The sequence below is a fragment of the Myiozetetes cayanensis genome, unplaced genomic scaffold (assembly GCF_022539395.1).
Source record: "Myiozetetes cayanensis isolate MyiCay16 unplaced genomic scaffold, myiCay2020 scf28, whole genome shotgun sequence".
NCBI classification, from domain to species: domain Eukaryota; kingdom Metazoa; phylum Chordata; class Aves; order Passeriformes; family Tyrannidae; genus Myiozetetes; species Myiozetetes cayanensis.
In genome coordinates, this window is record NW_026087499.1 from 1,783,225 (window position 1) to 1,800,209 (window position 16,985).

Consider the following 16,985-nt stretch of genomic DNA (forward strand, 5'->3'; position numbering starts at 1 on the left):
TGTGTTTCCCCATTTCAGCAACAATTCACAGTCCCCCTGACTTGTGGGATGAAGTCACAGCCATCAGCTGCTGCTCTGTCAGCTGGGGCCAGACAGCTTAACCCCTTCGTGCCCCCCCTTTGGTCACATCAATGTAGATTTAATGCAGATTTAGGAGACCGGGGTGAGAAAAATACAAATTTTTAATAGGGCTTTTAAATTTATGTTTGTATTTATAATAATTATATATTAATTATGAGATTTCCCACTGAGTTCGTGCTGTTTTAAGTGAAATAATTATCCACACACACACACTGTGCTTGTGCTTTATTTAAAAATAGCCAGTAGTTAAAGGTTGCAGTCAATAAAATAGCAAACTTTTAATTACAATATTAAAGGCTGAGTGCCCCTCTGCTGTCTGAGCCATCCCAGCTGCCCTGCTGGGGCTCTCCAGCCCCGTCCAGGAATGTGTGACGTCCGTGCAGGTGGCCCCAGATTCACCAGCCCGGTCAGTGCTGGGTCAGAAGGTCCCTGCTGTGCCTTCACTCCGTGGGAGCTGCAGGGGGAGCACGGGGGGGCTCAGGAGTCGATCCTTCCATAGGAAGAAAACACTGTGGGCAGAGAGGAGGGTCAGTCAGCACCAAAGCAACGCTCACAGTGCCCCTCCTGCCAAAGGAGCTCGGGGTTGTTCAGGATCTGTCGCTCTCTGGGTCCCTTTATTCTGTGTCTCGTTGTTCTTACACAGCACGATAAGAAAACCCACATGGATCTTTTTCCACACAGGCCTGATTTTTTTGGATGCCAGCATTCCCTGCAAAGTTGGCAGCAATTTTAACTGACCAGTGTCAGCTTTTCCTCAGGGAGAAGCCACACATGCTCCTCTCCAGCTTCTGAGCTTGCTCAGCCCAGTGAGCTCTGAGGCTGCAGAATTGCCTGATGCCCTCAGAAATGTGCCTTTTACTGGGACTATCCCTGTTTTCCTGCCTCTCCAGCTCCCTGTGGAACGAGGGGCCACAACCCCCCCCAGGCAGCTCTTTGAGGTACTCACTTCTCTCTCTCAGCCCCTGCCCAAAGCTGCGGTACACGTGGAGCAGGGCCCAGAACAGCACAGATTTAATGGCAACAGAAATGCAGGAGCCGGTGATGAAAGCAGCTTCCAGAGTGTAGGAGTTCCCTTTGCCCCACTCCCTGATCACCTGCAGGAAAATGGAGACAATAAAACAATCAGCACCCCAAACCTGGAGGCCGTGAGATGCAATCGAGCCCCGAATTTCTGAGAGAAGGGGAATTTGGGGGAAGAAAAAAAACCCCAAAATGGTCCCTTTTAAACTTAAGTTTCCTGTTTAGAAGATGGAGGGTGAAGTGTCCTGCTCTGCCCTTGCCCTTCTCTCTCCCTGCCTCCTTTCCCACCTCGTGGGAGGTGCTGAGAAATGCTTTATCACCCTTCCCGTGCCAAAATAAATGCCCAGCACTGGGCTTGGGTGGGCTCGTTCTGGCTACAGCAGATCAACAGCTGGGGGTGCTGCCTAAGAAATCCTTTAAAACACATCAGCTGAGCCCCTGTCAAACACTCTGGCACCACCTGAGGCCCTGTGAAGGAAGGGAGGCATTTCTGAGGAGCTCTGTGTCTTCTACTGGGAGGTTGTGGTGCCTTTTTCCCTAATTATTCCGGACACTTTGCCAGAGACTTCCAGAGCCTGTGTCCAACGAGTTCAAGATCACTCTGAAATGGTTCCTGTCCTGAAGAATGGATCCTGAGGAGGTAGGAGGTGTCTGCTGCTCTCTTTGGAGCCAACAGGAGGATGTTTTGGAGGACCCAGCACTGAAGAGGAGCCCCCCCAGCCCGGTGAGTGTTACCGTGTAGAGCAGGTAGAGCAGATACACCACTTCAGGGACATTCTGCAGCAGAAAAACCCACACCAGGGCTTTCAGCTCCTTCAGGATCTGTAGAATGAGGCAAGACATACACACAGCTCTAAAACTCCTTGTCACATACTCTGTAAAAGCTCCAAACAGTTGATTTTTCAGTGGCATTTCTAGTGTTGGTCGGGCTGAGCTCTCAGTTGTAACTTTGCCCTCCAGGCATTGTTCTGATTAGGAGAAAGGTGATTCTGTGTTACCTGAGTTGCCAAAGCCTTTTAAAAGCACAGTGCTTGGTGCTGCCTCCACTTTTAGCACGGAAAGCCATCAAAACAATTGGAAAGCTGCATTTCAGCTGCCAGGAATTCGTGTGAACAGCAAAGCAAACAGCCAAGGAGCCTAAAAAAATATTCACCACTCCCCCTCCCCAAAAAAAACCCCTAAACTCCTTCCTGGTCATAAAAGACTCACGTATCTGATGTACTTTGGCCCTGATTCTGCAATCACTCTTGGAACAGAGTCTCAAGATTTCAGGAGGTGAAAAATGACATTTCAAGTTCACAAATCCTCATTTTAACCTGAACTTTGAAGAAGCTGCCCCCTAAAGGACCACCCATCTTTCTGGTCCCAAGGATTTAAGGCCTGTGAAGTCTCACTGTGTCTGTGTAACCCCAGTGATTTGGAGGACTCTCCCCTGTTTCACCCAGCGTTGTCAGAGAGGCACAAACAACGAAGTGTGACCCTGCAGGTTTCATTTAAACAGGTGATCAAGGACTGAGAATAAAACTCTGTCCCTTCTGGGGTGACTGCTCAGGGTGAGGATCTGCCCCCTCAGGGTGAGGATCTGCCCCCTCAGGGGGAGGATCTGTCCCCTCAGGGTGAGGATCTGCCCCCTCAGGGTGAGGATCTGTCCCCCAGGGTGAGGATCTGCCCCCTCAGGGTGAGGATCTGCCCCCTCAGGGTGAGGATCTGCCCCCTCAGGGTGCTTTCCCCGGGGGTCTCAGCTCAGCACTCACCGCCACGATGCCCACGGTGACCTTCAGGCAGCCCCACAGGGCCCCCGTGGCTGAGATGATGTTGTGCACCAGGGTGATCTTGTGCAGGCTGATCAGCAGGATGCACAGGCACAGCTGGCAGGGGCAGAGATGGGGAGAAGTCACTGCTTTGGGACCCTGCAGCCCCCTCTCCCAGCCCAGGATCCCTTCCCCCAGCGCAGGACACAGCTGGGAGGCAGCAGAGTAAGCTGGGATGTTGGGCAGGAATGACCCTTCTTATTTCAGGAGGCTGTGGCTGGGCTGGAACCTCTGGATGTACCTGTTGTTACGGATAAACTTCCCAAAAGCGAGTTTCAGTTCTCCTTTTGTGCAGGACAGTGATAAAATCACATTGATTCATTTTTATGGATTTTAACTGAGGCCCCCTATAGAAACCTGAGCATCACTACAAGGTAAGACAGAGGCAGGATTGCTGGGGGAGTTCAGAATTAGCTCAGCTTGTCCAACTTATCATTAATAAGAAGGGAAAAAAGGGGAACTTGGGGGCCAGAGCCATTTACCTGTGCCTGGAGATCAAAGGTGAGCATGGAGAAGCAGAGGTTGAGCATGAAGTACTGGGACTGGAGGCTCTCCAGGGCACCCCCCACCCGGAATGCCATCATGCTCTGGCTCTGGATGAGGATGATGGCACAGATGACGTCGAAGGAGCCAACCAGCAGGATCAGGACAAAGCGGGCCTGGAGGGGACAGACACAAGGGTGGCACTGGCCGTGGCAGGACAGGACAGTGTGAGTGGCACCCTTCATAATTCCACTGCTATGAGAATATTTACACCAGAAATCATTCCTGCTCAGGAGTTCCAGCAACCCAAGTTACTGCTCAGCTGGTAAAACAGACAGCCCTTCACAGCTCCCTTCACATCTTCCCCAGCAGGCTTTACTTGCAGGCTCTTGTTTAATATATAAACTGATGACTTGGCTGCACATCTTAAAGCAACCTGCACCCTCTGATGCCTGTTCCTTATTGACCCAAGCAACCCACTTGGCTGCAGATAAGCCTGTTTAATTTTATGTACAGCTGACAGATAAACTAAACTGGAAAATTCTCCTTTGCTCCACCTTTCTACTTTGGTTGCCACCTCTCCTACTGAAGAATAATTTTTGGGTGACTTCACAGCAAGCAACTTCCTCTTTCCACCTGTGATAAATATGTGATGAAAAAGGAAGGACTCCTGGGAAGCACAGCAAGGGGAAGTTTAACTCCAGATCTCAGCAAGGCACAGAATGAAATCTTTGCATCGCATTTAATTGCTATGAAGTGCAAACAAGATAATCTGCAATGGAAGTATCTCCCCCAGCTTGCTGTGTCTCATTTCCCTGCAGCAGGTTCCCATAAATCTCATAAAAACACAGGGCTGTGTCCTGTGGATAGATCCAGTTCTATCCACAGTTAAATTTATGTGATTTTAGGCCTGGTGTTTTACAGCTGGAAATCTGAAGCAGAGCGGGAGAAGTGAAGGGTGTTTTCTGCAGTAACCCTGTGCAATCCTCTGACATCTGTGGATTTTCACCCCCAACACGTGGAGAAGGGGAAAATGAGTGAGAAAAGCAGGAGACTGACCAGGAGCTTCGGCTTTTGCTCGGCGGGGAGGACGGTGAAGTTGGTGACGGAGCGCAGCATCACCAGCAGGATGGACAGCACGAACACCATCAGCTCCTGGCGGTTCTCCTGCAGGATCCCCCGGCTCACATAGTACACACAGAACACTGGGGGCACAAGGCAAGGGCAGTGCCAGGTCAGGACACACTGAACACCAGCAGAGCTCCCAGTGTGCTGCAGCTGGGAGCCCAAAACCCGCTCAGAACCTCGAGCTGAGGCTCCTCGATCCACACAGCCTTTGTTGGACCAAGGAGGCTGAATCAGAGACTTCAAACACTCTTCCCCAGGACTTAAACAATCAGATTTTTAAATTCCACTCTTTGCAAAGGGCAGTGTATCAGCCACCCAAGCTGGCAGCTGGGCTGTGTTAATCTATTAACACCACACTGGTTATGTCCAATGGAATATTCGAACGAAATGAAGCAGCACCATTTTTGTTAAAGAGCTGAGATGACATCATCTTCCCAGGGAGGGAAGTTCAGGTGACTAACAGGCAGTTTACTGCTCACACACTCCCCCCTCTGCAGTGTTGTCTGGGCACTGCACGTGGTTTGTGTGCTGAACTGGACAGAATGGATTCAGTTTATCTTTATGGGGGAAATTTTGAAACTCCCCACCCTGCAAAGTAACTGAAAAGGTTCTGCTTTTATAGAATACACCAAGCCCCTCAGTCACCTGTCACTGTGAACTCTGTGCTGTTCTGGCAAAGCTGAAATAAGGAAAAGGCTTTGTTCTTTTATAGGATGCTCCTGCAAACACTGGTTGGTTCTTCCCACAGCCAGAGTAACAAAGGATTTCTTTTTCCAGAGTGCTGCTTCCTGGATTCCACACGTAAAAAATCCCCCCCTTTTGCAAGGCTGGGACAGGGGGACAAAGTGTTGTCCAAGTCTTCAAAGGAACACAATAACTTGAGTCTCCAAACAAACCTTCAGTGACTGAACTTCCTTTTCCACCGCCGTTAACAGGGACTGACAGAGTGGAAAATGATTGGCAAATTACAGAGTGAATCACGGGATTTTTGGGACATGCTCTTGACCTCAGAGACTTAAGACAGCACTTCCTTGTTTTGCAAATTCAGCTGCTCAATCAAAAGGAATTCTTTTTTTTTTTTGTGAAGTTTTTGCAGAGGTGGCACATGCAGGTTTCTGAAATACAGGACACCCCTTTGCTTTGGAGGGGTGAACATTTTTCAACAGATTAAACCCCCAACCCCCCTTTAAATTCAATTGTAAACCCAAGAGGTTGTTACAGCCAGGGCTGTAAAATCTGGTTTTCTTTAAAGAAACACCTGTCAGTCTTTGTCTAGCACACAGAAAACATGGGTTTGGGGGAAAACAGATGGGCCAGTGCAGCTTCAACTTCCCAGACCTGTGACTGATCTGATTTATTCGGAGGGTTCTTCAGGCTGTTCTAACACTGCAGCTCGTGCTGGGATGTGTGAAAAGCTGCTCATTAAATCAGAGGTTTGGAATTAAAGCATTGTTGGGATTTGTCTAATTATAGAATCTGGAACAAAGCTATTGTCTTCGTTCCCTCTGGGTGAGAGCTGGAAGGCAAGGACTGTGTTACACCCACAATCTCTCCTTTTTCACACTGTTTTGGCAGCCAAGACCTGCTAAAGCCGCTTCCTGAAATAGTTTATTATTATTTTCGTGGTAATTTCTGTTTAACACAAATGGACCCAAGAATATGAAAAGAAGTTTCTATTGAAGCTCTCATTGGAAATACCCAAGGAGGTTTGGATCTCGCTTCCAGTGGAGGGAATAATATTAGACAAAAAGGAGATTTTTTTAAAAATGAGGTTCTTATTTCAACAAAATACTTCAAATGAAGCAACATCCTTGCAGGAACTTAGCAGAGAGAGATGCCTTCACATTTTCTTGTTGGAGATCAGACATTAAAATGGGAACTGGAGGCTTTTCTGGCACAGCTGAACATTCAGCACCTCTCACGTAAGTAACTTCAGTTGCTGCTTAATTATACATTGGGGAAAAAAAAAAGTATTTGTTTCAAAACCCCAACAGTTTCTTACCAACTCCAACCAACTGGATAAAGGAAATGGTGAAATCCTCCTCGGTCTGCCGGACCAGTGTCTCTATGGTGAGCCCTAGGACACTCAGCAGGGACAGAATAGTGACACAGAAGTAGATCTTGACAGGGAAGGAGAGCTCTGAACATGGCTTTATCTGCAAAGGAAATGTTTCTGAACGCAGAATAAACTCGGTGCTGTTCCTAAAAAACACATGGGGGCAAGCTGGGTAAATGAGGCAGTGCAGGGTTTTACCCTGGGAAAAGGAAGAGAAACTCTCCAACTGAACTGAAACTCCAAAATTGCTGAGGAAGGGGGAAGTCTGACTTTATTGCATAACTAATCTCAGCCAAGATTGCCCTGGTTTGTACCTCCAACCTTTCTGTCTCGCAAAGGTCATGGCATTGTAATCCCATCTCCTGGGATTGGAGATTGCCAATGCCCACACACGTACATGGAGGTGTCCAGCGGGCAACACATTCCCAGATTTCAGTTTTAGAGGATTGCAAACACAGGGTCGGGGTTCTCAGTGAGGTCCTTGTTTTCTCTCACTAAAATACTTCAGGTGAAGCCACGTCCTCGCAGAAACTCAGCACAGAGAGATGACTGCTCCCATCCCTGAGCAGGGACAGGACCCCAGGAACGGCTGGAGCTGTGGCAGGGCAGGGTCGGGCTGGATCTCGGGAAAAATGGGTCTTCCCCCAGAGAAGGAGGTTGGGCACTGCAACAGGCTTCCCATGGAATGGTCACTTCCCAAGGAATGGTCACTTCCCAAGGAATGGTCACTTCCCAAGGCTGCCAGAGCTCAAGGAGCATTTGGACAGCGCTCTCAGGGATAGGGTAGGATTGTTGGGGTGTCTGTGCAGGGCCAGGGGTTGGACTGGATGATCCCTGTGGGTCCCTCCCGGCTCAGGACATCCCGTAATTCTATGACTATCAGAAGGGGTGTGTGTGTGTGTGTGCGGTGCCGCGGGGCGCGGGTACTCACGGGCCCGCAGGGCGTGGGGATGAGCTGCCGGTGTCGCGGGGTGAGGTTGGGCAGGCTCGGCTCCGCCGGGGCCGCGGCGCCGCTGCGGGGACACAACGGGACGGGGCGGTCACAAAACGGGACGGGGCAGTCACAGAACGGGACGGGACGGTCACACAACGGGACGGGATGGTCACAAAACGGGACGGGGCAGTCACAGAACGGGACGGGACGGTCACAAAACGGGACGGGATGGTCACACAACGGGATGGGATGGTCACAAAACGGGACGGGATGGTCACACAACGGGATGGGGCAGTCACACAACGGGACAGGATGGTCACAAAACGGGACGGTCACGGGGCCGCACCACGCACCCGCGGGGGGGGCCGCCCGCGCCCTCCCCACCCCCGGCACTGCCCCGCCACGGGCAGCGCGGCGGGACCCCCTCCCCGGGTGGTGCCGGCCGTACCTGCCGTCCATGGCCGGGCCGCGCTCCCGCCCCGCTCTGACGGCACCTACATGGCTGCGGAGGGGCCCCCGCAGCTCTTCCGGGGGACACCCGCACGTCACTTCCCCGGCACGGCCGGGCAGCGCTCCCGAGGGTCCCTCCCGGGCGGCGGGGCCGCCGAGCATCCCGCCCCGCATCCCGCCCCGCATCCCGCCCCGCGCGCCCCCGGGGCCATGGAGGGCTCGGCGCGGCGGGGGCTCGGCGCGGTTCTCGCTGTGCGTGTCCCCCGTGACCCTGTCCCCCCTCCCCACGCCCCGCTCCTTGGGTTCATTTCCTCGCGGGGTCGGTAAAATGGCCTCCCACGGGCGGCCGCGGTGACAAAGGCGCCGGTGCCCGGGGCAGCCCGGGCGGGGCGGGGCCGGACCCGCCTCCCTGCCCGCGGCTCCGGGGGCGGCTCGGGAAGGGATGGGTGGCCGCGTCCCGGGAGCCGCATGCCGGGAACCGCATGCCGGGTGTGCCGGAGCCGCGGGGAGCCCCCAGGTGCCGGCAGGGAGGGAGGAAGGGCAGGGATGGAGGGCGGGCAGAGCGGGCGCTGACGGAGAGGAGCATCCCCGGCCGGCCCCGGGAGGGGGATGTGGGTGCTGGAGGTCTCCGAACAGCGGGCGGAAAGGCCGCGGATGCTCCGAGCGCTGCGGGGACGGGAACGCGAGTGGGAATTGCCTGCGCGGGGCTGGCTCGGAACGGGCAGGGAAGGCTCTAGGAGTGGGTGAGCGCTGGAATGCGAGAAAGTCTTGAAGCTGTTTCAATCTCTCGGCATCTTCTCTGTGTGGGAGCTGTTAATAGTTCTGGTATTGTGTTTACGGCCTGTGTTTGTCGTTACAATGTAGTGAAACTGTTAATAGTCCCAACTTGCTGCATTCTGTGCCGTTTGCTGTGCTGGGGGCAGTGTTTGGGTGTCCCCTTGTGTAACAGATGAAGGGTCGTGGACACGAGCCTCTTTTTTCTCTGTCAGATTCGGCCTTTAGCACTTGCAGCGTATCTGAGCTTTAGTTTTCCTTGAGTAAAGCTGACTGCACAGCGTTCTCTGTGGGTACATTTTCCACCTTGACACAACGTTGTTACTGGGAGCGCAGTTAAAGGTTGGAGGAGATACAAGGAAAAGGCACTGCACGGTGCTGGTTCTTTTGAGCTGGAGGATTGAGGCTTTGTGTGCAATCCAAGAGAAACAACTGCCAACCACTGCCACGTTTTCAGCTGTTGGTAAACATCAGCTGCTGGTTGGCCTTGAGGGAGGAAGACTGAATTAGTTCCAGATGGAGAACTCTTTCAGGCCATTTAGACTTTCCAGATGATTTAAGCTAGCAGGTCAGTAATTTAGGGGAGTAGTTCTGTTCTTATTTGCTGTTCTGCTTCCTGCCATGTGTGGAATCAGTGATATCAAACCTGATATCCCAGCGCTGCCAAGGGTAGGACTTCCATTGTGCTTGATTGCTTTTGCTTTTAATTGAGTCGTATAATCAGAAAAGGTACTGAAAAAGCTGTGCTAACCAACCCTTTTGAATGTAGAGGGGCATTTTTTAAGACCTGAAAAAGGAGGAGGAGCCAGGAATCCATTTTTCTTACCAAATTCTCTCGGAGAACGTGTCTCCTCCTTCAAAGTGTTGTGTTGAGCTGGGTTAACAGCAAGCACGGGGTTTAAATAAACATGAGTGTGTCACAGGGTCTCCTACCTTGGTTTGCTGCTGTCATGATTTCCTGGGGAAATGGAAGGAGAGAAAGGAACAGGGATGGAAATCTTCAGTGCTTGGCTGTAACAGCAGAACCAGAGAACGTGAGGGATGGAAAATTTCCCTGTAAAGCAGCTGCTCTGTAGGATATCGAGACTGGCAGGAGATCTTTAACTCTTTAGTACCTCTTTATGATTTACTTGAGATGCCACATTGGGCAAAAAAAAAGACCTGAAGAAAATAATGTGTGTTCACATGCTCCCAAAATCAGGGCAGGTGCAGCAGCTCTTGGGACAACTCTTGTATTTCTCTTGGCATCAAATGCTGGTTGTGCTGCTGTTGTTTGATGCACTGTAGTGTTATGATCTCATTTCAGATGGCTTTTCCAAGATGTCCAGTGATTAACTCCCCCCACAAGGATCCCTTTTTAAGGCCCATTGTCTTGTCTGTCCACCAAATGTGCTTCTGGAGACAAGCATTTAAAATGTAATTTCCCCGAGTGCTTGTTCACCGAGGAACAAAAGAGCTCCAGTCCCTCAATTCATCTGCATCTGATTCATCCCATTTTCACTCACTTGTAAGACAAAGGCTGCAGAAATAAAAGGGATAAATTCACAGACCTTAGACTGAGATCAGAGACACTGGAGAATCTGGGAGAGGAGGCAGTTACAAGTGGAAAGGCTGTGTTGATGTGCTTCAGAGGAGAAAGAACTCAAAGCCACATAAAGCCTGTTGTGTGTGCACACGTGCTGTTTTAAAATTAAAAAACCCTTCCCTTAGGTAAATTCTTGGTGCCTAATCTTGATGTCATGACATGAGGAGTTAAAAATCCAGCCTGGAAAGACTACACAGGTCTGTTTATCCTCGACAAAGTGCAGGAGAAATGTGATATCTTTGCTGCTCTAGGGATCTAAAATGCCATTCAGAGCATCCTTGTTGTTTCCTCCTCTCCCTCTCAGGCAGAAAACCTGGAACAGGCCACATGAAGAAGCACGTGGAGTTCATTTTTATGCAAAGATGTTCTTTGGAGGACCAAGTGCAGCTTTCCAGCAGGCCCTGGGAGATGAAGCCTTGACCACGTGATATTTTTTGGGAAGTCAGGTGCTGTGCTAAGCCAGCGTTGGTTTGTGCTGGGGACAAACAGCCGGTCCTTAACGCCACCATGTCGACCGCGGCGAGCGCTCAGGCTCCGGAGCCACCGAGTCCTTCCCCCCTGGAAGAAAAGCCAAAGGGGAAATCCCTGTTCCAGCTGGGCTCCCTCTTTGCTCACAGGAGTGAGAAGCTGGTGATAGCTCGCAGTGACAGCGTGCCAGAGGAGAACGTCCTCAAGATCACCATCACGGAGACCACGGTCATCGAGTCCGACCTGGGCATCTGGAACTCCCACGCTCTCATCTACCTCACCTTGTGGTTCTTCTTTAGCTTTTGCACTCTTTTTCTTAACAAATACATCCTTTCCCTGCTGGAAGGAGAGCCCAGCATGTTAGGTACCCCTTTGCTTTGCACTGGAATGCCAGGAAGACTTTGATCTAAGATTTATTTTACTGGAGCAGGCACGGGGTGGGATTGCTGGGATTCTGGGCAGGGCTAGGAGCTGGACTCAGTGATCCTCGTGGGTCCCTTCCCACTCAGGATATTCTGTGATTTGACAGGATAAAGTTGAGGGACAGAAGGGTTCAGGTGAATGAAAAAGGCCTGGCTGGGAGGTGTGGGGAGGGGTCCTGGGGCTGGGAACTCTGAGCTGTGATTTTGGCCTTTAAAGGGCTTCCTGACACCGTCCTTTTCTCCAGGTGCTGGAAGGTGAGACTCTGGTCATGGATAAAAGCACTACAGGAGTTTGTCTAAGAAATGTTCTGAGGTTGCTTGATTTGTCGTGTTCCAGCCCCTTCTGACTGATTTTCTTCCCCCTCTCATCCTCTCCAGGTGCTGTTCAGATGCTTTCAACCACCTTCATTGGCTGTATAAAGATGTTTGTTCCCTGCTGTTTGTACCAGCACAAAACCCGCATCTCTTACCCCCCCAATTTCATCATGATAATGCTCTTTGTTGGATTGATGAGGTAAATGGGGAAATATTTCCTGGGCTGTATTTGCTAAGATTTCCTGTACTAATATTTGTGTTGTTTTTTTTTTTTTTAACAGGAGCTGTATTTTCGTGGCTCTCTGCCTTTTTATTCTTGATTAAAAAGTGTTTGGAGAATTCACCTTTCCCTCCACCCACAAAAATCACCTTTTTGGCTACCTTGGCTTCCCACCACACTTACCTTCTTTCAGAACACACTTCTCTTTACTTTCTTCCCCTTCTCTTTTGAGGCTGATGTTTGTTTAGTGCACTGGTATTTACCAGCCTTTTGCCTCAAAAGTGATCCAGGCTATTAATATTTATCTTTCAAAGAGTCAATATTTGCTGTGTGCTGGGGTAGTATCACTTTGTGGTCTAGGAGAGAATAAGAATAAATGATTTTGTTTCCTTTACACCGCAAAACTGATAAAAAATAATCAAATAGGCGATAAATTAAGATTAATTTAATGATTTAAACTGTGGTAAATAGGTAGCATATCTAATTTACACTACAGATGGATGACTGCAGATAAAATTTCCACAGTGAATTACTGTTTATCAGCGGATTTTTACTTTTTCTACTGAGCCCCATTGAAAACTTTGGAGTTACAGTGCAATTCTTTCCGTGCTGGATGCACAGAAAGTTTTTTTTTCCTCTTCATTTCTGCTGCAGATTTGCAACAGTGGTGCTGGGCCTGGTGAGCCTGAAGAACGTGGCAGTTTCCTTCGCAGAAACGGTGAAAAGCTCTGCTCCCATTTTCACTGTCATCATGTCTCGGATGATTCTGGGGGAATACACTGGTGAGCAGTGCTCAAATGGGGTTTGGTTACTTGGATGTTTTTGGGGTAATAGTTACCTGGCTGGCCTTGGGGAAGGAAAGCCCTGCAGAATATAAGGAATGCAGCTGGAGGAGTCATTCTGAGCTCAATAAATAGAGAATATAAAAATAAAAATAAAAATAAAAAAAGGGGTTATTTTAATGCAGTGTCAGGAAAATATTATTGTGGCCTTATAACTGGAGTTCAGCGTGTTCCTCCTTATAAAAACAATATACAATGCCAATAAAGACAGTGATCCTGCTGGAAATGCAGGAATTAAGCTGAGCTTTCCCCTCCTCCTCTGCAGGATTGCTGGTGAATCTGTCCCTCATCCCTGTGATGGGAGGGCTGGCTCTGTGCACAGCTACAGAAATCAGCTTCAACATCCTGGGCTTCTCAGCAGCTTTATCCACCAACATCATGGACTGGTAAGGGATGAGGAGAGCTCTGTGTGGAGTGAAGGGATTTTCCTTATGCATTTCCCCACCTGAAGGAAACAGCTGTGATTCTCGTGGATTGACTGATTTTTTTTTTCCCTAACTGAAATCCAGGTAAATGGTGATTTTTTTTCACCTTTTTTTTTTCTAGTTTGCAGAATGTCTTTTCCAAAAAACTACTCAGCGGGGACAAATACAGATTTTCGTAAGTATTAAGAATATTTTAGTTTTGATTATGGGTGGGATTTGGGCTGATGTTTTAGCTACAATACATAAACCAGGAGTGAAATGCTAAAAAAACAAATTAGCAATTGTTTTTAGCAATATATATGTATTTTACCACGGGATAAAATGCAGGTGTTGGTCTTGAAAATATGTGCCTTTCAGTCCCTCTCAGCCAGCACAAAAGGCTTTGCTTTGAAAAAGGAAGCTTTTCATCATTTTAATCAGCGTTTTTCCTCCTCTGTAGAGCCCCAGAGCTTCAGTTCTACACAAGTGCTGCTGCAGTGGTTATGCTTATTCCAGCTTGGATCTTTTTCATGGTAATTTGAATTCACATTTTGCAAGAGATGGGGGGGAGGGGAGTAAAAAAGAGAAGATTTTCAACAAATAATGTAATACAAGGCATGAATTGATCCAAAATGCCTGAGGTTTATCTCAGGATTTTTGAGACAAATGTTGTCCAAGTGCATTTGAAGTTTTAGATAAAGGCTTGAAAACCAAATCTTACGTATTTGCTGGCTTTTTGTTGATGTTCACGTGGTGTACAGGAACATTAACTCTTTGAAAACAAAATTAAGCTGAAGTGAGTGTAATACAGCAGGTTAAATATGTAGCCTGTAAACTGTGGCATTTCATTGTTGTGCATCAGTGTTCAAAAAAGCAAACAGGCTGAGCACACTGGGAAGTTCAGTCAGATGAGAGCTGGTTTTCTGATATATTTTTTGGGGAAAATTTATATTATCTAACTGTCTTGTATGTTTTAGGTTTTGTTTTGCTGCAGTTTAAATGGAAAACTATAAATGCTTCTAATAGGAGTGAGTTGGGTGGAAAATCACTTTTAGATTTGCTTATAAACTAAACTCTAAAATTTCTCTTTTTTTTTTTTTTTTGCTGTTTAGGATGTGCCTGTGATTGGGAAAAGTGGGAGAAGCTTCAGCTACAACCAGGATATCATCATACTTCTATTAATAGATGGAGTCTTGTTCCACCTCCAGAGTGTTACAGCCTATGCCTTGATGGGAAAGATTTCTCCTGTGACTTTCAGGTAAAACTTCCAGGAGCACCATCTCACATCCTTTTGTTCCTCGCTCAGCATTTCTGCTTGAGGACTGGGCAGTAAAGGGTGTGCAGAGAGCTGAAGGAGGTAAATCATGGAAGGGTTGGGGTTGGAAGTGGAGATTGAGTTGGTGTTTGGAAAGGAAGGAGAACAGAGGTGGCGTGTGGGATGTGACAGAGGTGTTTTTCCATTGCCTTGCAGCGTGGCCAGCACTGTGAAACACGCCCTGTCCATCTGGCTCAGCATCATCGTGTTCGGGAACAAGATCACCAGCCTCTCGGCCATCGGCACTGTCCTGGTGACCATCGGGGTCCTGCTCTACAACAAGGCCAAGCAGCACCAGCAGGAGACCCTGCACAGCCTGGCCAGCCCCCCCCAGCCCACACAGGCTCCCTCAGAGGACACGGAGCCGCTGATTCCCAAGGATTTGGAGCCCTACGATTAATATGGCCACTTGTTCTTCCACCTGAGCATAACTCAGAGGGACTCGTCCTGAAAGGGCTTGTTCTTCCAGCTGCTGATGCCGTTGGGGTCCTTGGAGAATCCTGGAAGGATCCAGCCAGCCTTGATCCCTTGCTCCTGGGACCTTCAGCAGGAAGGACCTGGGAAGGATGTACTGAGAAACTGATACCCCACCAGCCCTACATGTGGGCTTTGGTGTCTTTCCTCCACTGCAGATAACAAATGAGCCTGTACTGGTGAAAGAACTTCAGTGGCTCGTGGGAAAGCAATTCCTGCCTCCCTCCCCATCAGAGGAATGTGAAAACGTGGGCACTGGGATGGAGTTGGGGCAGAACTGAAATTCCCGGTTGGTACTCCCCATTTCCTGCATTTTGGGGCACCGAAACCTGCCAGAGCTCGAGGAGAGTTAGGACAACGCCCTCAGGGACAGGGGGGGCTTTTGGGGTGTCCTGTGCAGGGCCAGCAGTTGGACTGATGGTCCTTTGCAGCTCAGGATATTCTGTGATTCCAAGGGGGAATCCCCTTCTCTCCCCACAAACAACTCACTGTGGTGTCTGTGTGGTTGGAGTGAGTCTGTGCCTCAGAGCAGTGGCGAGCAGCTGTTTCCAACTACAAATCCGCAGATGGAAACCGATTTTTCTCCTAAAATTTCGTTCTGATCATGCGTTGACAAAGCTGAAGTGCAAGTATTCACGCACATGCACATACGTGGAGCGGTGAATTAAATACTTGCAGTTGCTTAGAGGTAAAAAACACTGAAAACTTCGGTGACAAAGGAAGCGGGAGCTCCGTATTTCTCTAAGAAACCATTTTAATTTCTCGCATTTTGTCATGCATTTCTGTTGTGAGGAAACAAATGGATGGGTTTTTTTTGTATTATTTCTAAGAGTGCAACAAAATGCTGCCTTTTAGAAACTCAGGGTTATGATTCTGACCTGTGTGTAAAGTATTTGTGTAATTTCTGATTATGTAAATAATCTGAGGTATCTGTGACAGATGGAGCAGAGGTCACTGAAGGGAGGAACATTAACCACAAACTGAGGCAAATCTTTATTTCTGCTGCTCTTAATTGTTTTTTTTTAAGGAAACTCCGTTTTGTGGTAGATCAAAGATTGAATGTTAACTTTCCTTTTCAAAATTCTCAAGACTAGTGATTAGTTTTGGCAAAAAAAAGCACAAGTAGCTACAAAAGCATTCAAATGGACTTTTTGGGAACATAATTAACAGTTCAAATGAGCTGATTTTAATAATTGCCCCTCTTCTGGAAGACTGTAGCATGGATATAGTGGTGGTTATGGTAAAAAATAATCGCTAATAGGAAGTTTTCCAGTAGAGTTCCTGTGAAATTTAGGCTCATGGTTACATTCCCACTTGTGAGGAATTCCAGTGAATGTGGAAAAGATGTGTCCAAGAGCCTCTCTGGAGCAGCTGTCGCTGTTTCAGGAGTTTGAGCTGGTTTTGTCCCATGCTCACTTCAGTTTGCATTCCCACACCTGCTGACTGGGGCATATATCCCCTGAAAATGCCAGTTTTTCCTCATTCTGTATGTGATGTGTCTGTGGTATTTTGTTTCTTTTGTACTCTTTGTCACTTTTATAAAAGCTGTGGACTGTGCCGTGGAGCTCTGTGGGGTGGGGTTTTTTTGTTTGTTTTCTGCCAAGTACACCGAGATTTTTGAAAGTATAGCTCCAAAAGAAAAAAAAAAGAAAGGAAAAAAAAAGGAGAAAAAAAAGTATGGTTTGCATCGTATTTTGTTTGAGTGGGAGGATTTTGGAAGTTGTCATTTCAGGGCCTGAGTGGAGCCCCACCTGCCCTGTGGCAGCACAACCATCCTGTTCTCCTCGGCGCTTGTTGACCTTGGGTGCTTTTCTGTGCCCTCTCCTCGCCCTCTGTTTTTATGAGATCAAACAAACCCAGCTCTTGAGTGCCCGCTTTGAAGACCTTTCCCTTCTCCGGCAGTACCAGTAAATCTCCTTTGCTGCTGTGCAAACAAGGAGCGTTTTCCTCTCTGGGAAGAATTCACGGCAAGTGTCGCGCCCCAGTTTGTGATGGCAGCGGTTCCGTTTCTGCCAGAAAATCCTCTTTCGGGACATATTTAGAGTTTCTTTCACTTCGTTTCCCACAGCCACAGTCAGGTATTGATGAGGAGGAGCTGGAGCTGTGAGGGTTATTTGCTTTACTTCTGTCAAATACAGAGGAACAGCACCTTGAATGTGAATTCCTTAAGATGTGAATTCCTTAAGATGTGAATTCCTCGGGC

The 16,985-nt window shown here is 48.6% G+C and overlaps 2 protein-coding genes across 4 annotated transcripts; one reads left to right on the plus strand and one right to left on the minus strand.

Moving 5' to 3' along the window:
• Positions 1-291: 291 nt before the first annotated feature.
• On the minus strand, positions 292-8,149 carry LOC126643929 (uncharacterized). The gene is made up of 9 exons (XM_050322722.1): positions 7,962-8,149; positions 7,511-7,592; positions 6,526-6,679; positions 4,455-4,600; positions 3,395-3,571; positions 2,856-2,969; positions 1,837-1,923; positions 1,028-1,175; positions 292-590 (listed from the first exon to the last, which is right to left on the minus strand). The coding sequence occupies exons 1-9, from the start codon at positions 8,147-8,149 to the stop codon at positions 559-561; spliced, it is 1,128 nt and encodes a 375-aa protein (XP_050178679.1). The 3' UTR covers positions 292-558.
• SLC35E2B (solute carrier family 35 member E2B) lies at positions 8,063-16,978 on the plus strand. 3 transcript variants are annotated; one of them, XM_050322491.1, is made up of 10 exons: positions 8,288-8,480; positions 10,448-10,519; positions 10,627-11,154; positions 11,591-11,726; positions 12,402-12,529; positions 12,855-12,975; positions 13,136-13,189; positions 13,454-13,526; positions 14,106-14,251; positions 14,465-16,978. In XM_050322491.1, exons 3-10 carry the CDS (start codon positions 10,830-10,832, stop codon positions 14,706-14,708), a joined length of 1,227 nt encoding a protein of 408 aa, XP_050178448.1. In that variant the 5' UTR covers positions 8,288-8,480; positions 10,448-10,519; positions 10,627-10,829; the 3' UTR covers positions 14,709-16,978. The 3 variants fall into 3 exon arrangements, with proteins under 3 accessions (XP_050178447.1, XP_050178448.1, XP_050178446.1); XM_050322490.1 differs by lacking the exons at positions 8,288-8,480; positions 10,448-10,519 and adding an exon at positions 8,063-8,215; XM_050322489.1 differs by lacking the exon at positions 10,448-10,519.
• The last annotated feature ends 7 nt before the right edge of the window (positions 16,979-16,985 follow it).

Coding starts and splice junctions, on each gene's coding strand:
- LOC126643929 (XM_050322722.1), bottom strand. CDS start 8,149: ATGCGGGGCGGGATGCGGGGCGGGATGCTCGGCGGCCCCGCCGCCCGG. Junction 6,680..7,510: donor TCCCCACGCCCTGCGGGCCC/GTGAGTACCCGC, acceptor TTTCCTTTGCAG/ATAAAGCCATGTTCAGAGCT. Junction 1,924..2,855: donor TCACCGTGGGCATCGTGGCG/GTGAGTGCTGAG, acceptor CTCATTCTACAG/ATCCTGAAGGAGCTGAAAGC.
- SLC35E2B (XM_050322490.1), top strand. CDS start 10,830: ATGTCGACCGCGGCGAGCGCTCAGGCTCCGGAGCCACCGAGTCCTTCC. Junction 12,530..12,854: donor GATTCTGGGGGAATACACTG/GTGAGCAGTGCT, acceptor CCTCCTCTGCAG/GATTGCTGGTGAATCTGTCC. Junction 12,976..13,135: donor TCCACCAACATCATGGACTG/GTAAGGGATGAG, acceptor TTTTTTTTCTAG/TTTGCAGAATGTCTTTTCCA.